Source organism: Drosophila yakuba, chromosome 2L, assembly GCF_016746365.2.
Source record: "Drosophila yakuba strain Tai18E2 chromosome 2L, Prin_Dyak_Tai18E2_2.1, whole genome shotgun sequence".
Taxonomy (NCBI): domain Eukaryota; kingdom Metazoa; phylum Arthropoda; class Insecta; order Diptera; family Drosophilidae; genus Drosophila; species Drosophila yakuba.
The window spans coordinates 27,311,335-27,319,017 of record NC_052527.2 but is presented as its reverse complement, the minus strand read 5'-3'; the positions used below and the strand labels follow the sequence as shown (position 1 = coordinate 27,319,017).

At 36.5% G+C, this 7,683-nt stretch overlaps 1 protein-coding gene across 1 annotated transcript; it reads left to right on the top strand.

Moving 5' to 3' along the window:
- The first annotated feature begins 3,835 nt into the window (after positions 1–3,835).
- LOC26535583 (asparagine synthetase domain-containing protein CG17486) lies at positions 3,836–5,290 on the top strand. The gene is made up of 2 exons (XM_039371684.2): positions 3,836–4,995; positions 5,060–5,290. Exons 1-2 carry the CDS (start codon positions 3,871–3,873, stop codon positions 5,069–5,071), a joined length of 1,137 nt encoding a protein of 378 aa, XP_039227618.1. The 5' UTR covers positions 3,836–3,870; the 3' UTR covers positions 5,072–5,290.
- The last annotated feature ends 2,393 nt before the right edge of the window (positions 5,291–7,683 follow it).

Genomic DNA, 7,683 nt, shown 5'->3' with positions numbered 1-7,683 from the left:
GCGTTAATATTAAGGAAGAAGAAACCTAAAATTTGCAGTTTAGGGAAAAGGCGCACCAAGACGGACGGACGGACAGACGGACATGGCCAGATGGACTCGGCTATTGATCCTGATCAAGAATATATATACCTTATATGGTCGGAAACGCTTCCTTCTGCTTGTTACATACCTTTCAACGAATCTAGCATACCCTTTTACTCTACGAGTAACGGGTATAAAAATCGAGACTTCCTACTTTTCAATCATGCAGATGATATGATAAGCCATTTAAGCATATTTGAAAATTTTCATTCTGACAACTATTTGAAGCTCAGTTACGAGGACTTCATAAATGCTTTCAGGTCTAGTTTGAAAAACAACAGATTTTTCTGAAGAGGCATTTGCAGAAATTCAAATTGGTGGCGCGCATACGAAAGATCCAATTGTCCATGACTCTGGCGCACAAATCGGGCTATATTTGATCGATTGCGTGGCGCATGTTGACTTTAAAAGTATCAATATGTTTGCGGCTTGTTGGCATAGTATGTTGACTTTGAAGGTATCAATATGTTTGCGGCTTGGTGGCATAGACAATTAAGAAATTGCTCGTGCAGAACATCCATCGTTGCGTGTGCTGTGTGACACTTAGTGCCGTCCCGTTAAAACCACATGTTGTCCAGATCCATATTCTCGATTTCAGGCTAAAAGACGTTGGTTATTATCTACCGGTATCGCTCACCATTGACGGTTATCGTTTTCGAAAAAATATGGACCAATCGCGCCTCCGCCCCAAAATCTTCACCAAACAGCCACTTTCTGCGGAGGCATTGCCACTTGGTAAACTTAGTGTGGATTGGTCTCGTCCCAAATACGGCAATTTTGCTTGTTGACATAGCCATTCATCTTAAAATGCGGATGATGAAGATCATTTTTTTGCCAAAATCGGCGTCAACTTCCAACTGCTGTAATGCCCAGTCAGCATTATTAGTTTTCTAAAAGCCATATAAGTATTCGCCAGAGGGCAAATAATGACGATGAAGCTGAAGAAGGGAATAAAATTTAGGAGATGTATATTTTCCGTTTCGATATGGAATCGGTTTTATAAGGGAAAGGCCATTTAATATTAATACAGATAGGATTTTAGATACTTAGATTTTTAGTAATTTTGTATTCTCCGTGGAGAAACGAAAAAGTGGAGTTACTTCTAAGAAATTGTGAAGATTTGTACAAGAATACTGAGGCTTTTTAAGTAAACTTTGAATATGCCATAAATGATAAAATGCCATAGAAAGTTTAGAAGACGCGTTTAGAAGGGCCATGAAGACAGATCCTAGAGAGGAAAATGAGGAAGAGGAGGGCGAACTTAATGAGGAGTTTATAGAAATATCCGGATAATAAATATAATAACCTTATATAACCTTTAAACTTAGCAAATTTATTTAGATCTTTAAATTTGGAGCGAAGAACACTTCTTACCCATGTCTGGCATAATGCAAGGACAAATGGAACCTTTTATAAGTTCGTAGGAGGCGGAGCAGGTGTCGGCAAACGTAGACTTATTATTCTTATTTCAGTCCCAATCCAACTTACTAATGGTAGAGTAGGATGCGAATTAATTTCTGATAAAATTTTATGGTGTGCTCCTACAGGCAAAGCAGCTTTCGGAATCGGAGGATCTAATCTTCATTCCATGTTTTGTCTCCCTGTAAAAGGCTGGGTCCGCATTTAAAAGTTTAAGCCCTGATTGGTTAAAAACCAATTTATTGATCTTCAAATTCTTACACCAGAGGAAATTTTTATGGTCGGTGCAACAATGTTTTCTCATTTGGAATAACTGCTTTCAGAGGTAGTTCGGTTATCGTGTTCAGCGACCTAGACAATTGCGGCCGTATGTGATCGATGGATCTTTCAAGACCCGTCTATGATCCAAGCGGTGCTATATTTGAATCATATGTATGGAGTCCTTTTAGGTTTTTTGCACTCACAGAAATAAAGCGACAGCGAGATGACCAAACTATGTCTGATTACGTTTGCTTGCATAGATCTAGAATTTCCGATGAAAGTCAAATTCCAAATGACATAATTCACCTTTTCACAAGTAATCAGGACACAGATCGGTATAAAAGGGAGAAGCTTAACTCGATCCCTACTGCTCAATTTCACTCGGGAGCTATAGTCCTCTCAAATAAGCAGAGGAACAGATGTCTGGAACAAGCTAAGGCCTTAAAAATCTCTGAAACACAAGGTTTGTATACTTCGCTGATTTTAAAAACCACTGCCAAATATACATATGATGATGAAGTGAATAGGTCTTTGGTTCTTGGGTAAGCTCTTTTCGAGTGTTGATGTCGGAAGTGAAAACTGAACGACGCAAACACCTGTCAATTTCACTGCATGCGCCAGTGTAATGGACAATGCCATTTGCTCCACACTCAGCGTATGGTCGTTACACATCTTGTTATTCTAATGTCTTTGGTGCAGCCAATATTGAAATTATGTATCACGGCCTGACTGATCCGTGACTACGCCAATGGAAGGCAACCTGGACATATCAAGAAGGGCAGATTGACCAGGACAGTTGCATTGCGATACCGATAGAGTAAAGACTTTTTAAGCTTTTAAAATATTATATTTGTTATCCACATAGATATAAACAAGTGTAACCGTGAAATCAAAAGTGTTATTAGAAGCCTCGTAATTTAATGGTATGCTGCAATAACACAATTTAACTGAAATAAAAACCTAATTTTCGGCTGAGATACACCAATACATAAATTCGTAAAAACAACATAAACTCAAACCGAAAATGCCAAAAACGTAAATTACCATTCAAGCTACAAAAACGTACAAAAAACTATACGAACAGTTTGGCAAAGTCAGTTTGGCTATCGATTTATTGGGCTATTTACTTAATTAGCAATTGATGGACTTTAATTTATTTTATTTACGCCAGGGGATAACTTGATTCTTACCTGGCTACTTAAAAAAGCTTGTATCCTACATATGAAATAATTTGCAAGTTGTTTTTAACTTCAAGCTTATCAGCTCTCCAGCTAAAGGCAATGCTTGCAGAGAAAAAAGTGTTTGCCACACCTACTCTAACGCCAACAAGCCTCCCAAAATTGCCACGCCCATAGTATTAATTGAAATTTTTTATTTTCTTATCTGTCTATCAAATTTTTATGTGTATGTCAACAATTTTTTTTTCCCCCACACCTACGTAGTGAATTTTTATTTGATGTTTTTAAATTTTATTTTATTTTTGGCCAATTTCTTTCGATATGCCATAAAGATTTTTAAATTTCCTCGTTCCTCGACATCACTTAAAATTTTTACGTATATACGTTAAAATTTCAAAAAAAAATATTTATTAACTTTTTTTTTTTAATCTCTGCAAATATATAAGATTCTTTTGAAGCGGTATAGTATAATGTTTAAGAATATCATCGGAGGGTGAGCCATTATTCAACTCCGTTTGAAGTTGTTTTTAGTGGTAACGTACATATATTCACAAAAACTAAATTTTTTTAATGCATTCCAAAACCAATGCATTATTAAAATTCACTGGGCTCGATACATCCTAGAATAAACAAAATAGACAATTTGGTACACGCCTAGACCCGCGAAATATTCCCAGAACGGTGGAGATCGAATGTCGTATTTCGTACGTTCATTTCTATCAAAGCTTTTAAGCGACTTTAGAAAATTTTAATTATGCTCCTTCTCTATTAGCCAAAAATGATTAAGGCCCTGTGTTCCATATTCAAACATTCCTCAAACACCGCCATGTTAATGACGCTAGCCTAACGCTCACTACTCATAGATTCATGAAAGCCTAACATTTTTACTTAATATGTTTCTCTGATCACTCTCTGTTTCTTTTAAACAACGATGTGTGGAATTTTATGTTCAGTCGTGGACAATGATCACTCCTTCAATATTTCGACCGCGCAAAAAGGAATTCTCAAAAACCGTGGACCTGATGTGCAAGATGAAATGGTTATCGATTATGGTTTCGGAAAAATTTTTTTTGCTGGCTGCGTGTTATGGCAACAAGGTGAAAGCGTGCAAAAGCAACCTGTGGTGGAGGACGATTTTATATTTCTTTTTAATGGAGATATATACAATACATCAAAGCCTGAATCTATATCTGACACGACTTGGTTGGCAGAGAGACTTGCTGAATGCCGATGTGAAGAACAAAATATTTTGAAGATGCTTAAGCGATTGGAGGGACCACATTGTTTGGTAATTTATGACAAACGAGATCAAATCCTTTATTTCAGTCGCGACGCACTGGGAAGAAACTCATTAATTATTGAACGCATTCCAAATGGATTTCAATTATTGAGCACATCACATTTTGAAAATGAAAAAATATCACTGGAATTACCCCCATTGGGTCTTTATCGAATTAAACTAAATGATCTGACTTCATGTGTATTGCATCCATGGCAGCATCTTAATAATTATGCTACTCAACTTGTACGCAATCTTGATCTTGCGATTGGGTGGAAGACTACAGTGGAAAGTCCAATATTGCCAGATTGGATATTAAATTGCAAACTCCAATTTAGTTATAACTTTTATCACTTTCCTTACGTTAAGAATAACGAGGACCTTTATAAAAACTTAATAGCTCAGTCAGAAATAAAGGAAACTCTTTCTATAATTCATACACTGCTATCGGATTCGATAAAAAATCGTGTTAAAAACACTGCTCCCCTTTGCAGACTCTGTTTACAACAATTAAATATATCACTTGCATGCAGACACGCCAAATTGTGTATTTTATTTTCGGGTGGCATAGACTGTACTATTTTGGCCTTGTTGGCAAACCAATATGTACCAGTAAATGAACCCATCGAACTTATTAATGTAGCTTTCGAAAGCGTTAAGGGCCAAAATATATCGGAGAAGCTATGGGATGTACCAGATCGAATAACGTCATTGGTGTCTGTTAATGAACTAAAACAGCTTTGTCCCGAAAGGCGCTGGAATCTGCTGGAAGTAAATGTAACTCGATTTGAATTGCAGCAGCATTTAACATCGCGTATAAAGCATCTTATTTATCCGCTAGATACGGTTTTAGACGAGAGTCTTGGATGTGCCTTCTGGTTTGCTTCGCATTGCTTTCAATCTACTGCAAGAGTAGCACTTATCGGAAGTGGGGCAGATGAGCTATTTGGAGGGTATACCCGCTATCGCAACAGTTTCAAGCGTTGCCTGGGCAACGATCTGGACCACCAACTTGCCGTGCAAAACGAACTAGAAGTGGACTGGCAACGTATTTCGGCTCGTAATTTAGCCAGAGATGACCGAGTCATTGCAGATAATGGTAAAACAGCAAGATCCCCGTTCATCGAAGAGAACTTTGTTAAGTTCATAAGATCTTTAGAAGTGTATCAAAAATGTTGCTTTGGTTTCCCCGAAGGAGTCGGTGATAAATTACTTCTGAGACTGTATGGCTATCAAATCGGTTTGCGAGATGTTGTATATCTAAGGAAACGGGCTATTCAATTTGGGTCCCGAATCGCAAACAAAAAGCAAAATGCTACCCATCAATCTGATTATCTTTAGGTTAAGCTTGTAAATGCTTTGTCTATGTCATGATATCAGTTCAACCAATAAAAAATTTAACCGCTGAGCCCGTTATCATTTTGATAATAATATAATATTTGACGGATAATGTGGCTACATAAAGTAATCATTTGATGATCAAAGTAAGCTAAAAGACAATTGCGTTTATTCAAATAGCAGTGCATGGGGAACTATGATATATAAAGTCCCTTTTCGTGAGCGTTTTTTTTTAACTGCAAGTTGCGCAGGATGCATGGCGCAGATTCCCCCAAATGTGGCCAGGCCTTTGTGGACTCCATGCCGCGCAGGTGTAAGACACTGATAAGCAACAAAGGATATAAGACCCCAATAAAAAAGTATGAAAAATAAAGATATTTCTAAGACAGGTGGAATTTTGTTGATATTTTTGACACTTATTTTAGTGAACATCAGAATTTAGGCATTTTATGTTTTTTTGTCCATATTTTCAAAACTATTAAAAAAAAAATTAAACATTTGTTGAATTGTTTAAAATTAAATACCTAATGATATTATAAATAAATGTTTTCCATTAAAAGTTTAAATCATAGATTAAACTAGCAGGTCATATGCATTGCTATTTCAATGAGCACAAAGGTATTGTAATTTTTTCAGCGTTTTGTGAGTTTGGTAATTTATGACAAACGAGATCAAATCCTTTATTTCAGTCGCGACGCACTGGGAAGAAACTCATTAATTATTATATAGATTTCAACTATTGAGCACATCACATTTTAAAAATGAAAAAAATATCACTGGAATTGCCACCATTGGGTTTTTATCGAATTAAACTAAATGACCTGACTTCATGTGTATTGCATCCATGGCAGCATCTAAATAATTTTGCTACTCAACTTGTACGCAATCTTGATCTTGCGATTGGGTGGAAAATTACAGTGGAAAGTCCAATATTGCCAGATTGGATATTAAATTGCGAACTCCAAGTTAGTTATAACTTTAGTGGGAACCTGTACCAAACAGCGACGCTACGGGAGCGGGAGAGACGTGGTGATGAGTGGGCAGCGAGAGAGGGAGACTCAGTCAATTGTGAACCACCGGATTGATAAGTCGTATTACCGAAGAACGAATAAAACAGATCAATAACAGAAGCTCAGCGTGTATCAATTGTGTATTTTCGGGGTCTTTACATTGGCGACGATGTAAATTATAACTATTATAAACGTCGTGTGCTAAATAAATAACAGGCAAATAAATGAAAATAGCAAACAGTGTAAACAGCAAGCGCATAAGACTCCTGTAAAAATACTCTTGTTGGTGGTTAAAATATAACTATATACAAATACATATATGGAAAACAGAAATTATATATATACATATGTGTTCAAAAAGTGTACAGTCGGAGGAACAAGAAGTTAAAATCTAAAGTCTAACATAAAATAAGTATGTTCATGCAAAAGAAAATGAAAAGAAACGAAGAAACCAAATAACGGTGAATAGATGCTGAGTCAAGAGAGAGAGTGAGATCTCTTGACAAGCTGCTATTACGAAAGGGTGAGTCAAGAGAGAGAGTGAGAGATCTCTTGACAAGCTACACTGACAAAAAGCAGCGTAAAGAGAGTTCACTTTACAAGTTGCATTAATGATAAAGAGCCGAGTAAAAGAGAATTCTCTTTTGCAAGCTATTAGAAAGAGGCTGTGCAGAAGAGTATTACTGCTGCAAGCTGGAAGGCTGCGTAAGTTATTCTTACAAGCCGTACTAATGAAAGGCCGTGCAAGAGAGAACTTCTTTTTGCAAGCTGTTGAAAATAAAAGACTGTGCGCGTGAAGAAAATTCTCTTGGCAATTTTTAATATATATATTTAATATTTTTATAATATTTTTAATTAATATTTAATTATATATATATTTTTTTTGAATTTTAGATTGCAAATGAAACATGGCTGAGCACAATTTGAAACCATTCTTATGTGAAGGCTTAGAGAAATCAATTCTGCGAACCGAATGGGGAAAATGGTTACGAGCGTTCGATATATTTCTCGAAGTCGAGAACGTAACATCGCCAAGGCAAAAGAGGAATAAACTGTTACATATTGGAGGAGTGCAATTGCAGACCAACGTAATGTATAAATGCTCATTTGGAGAATC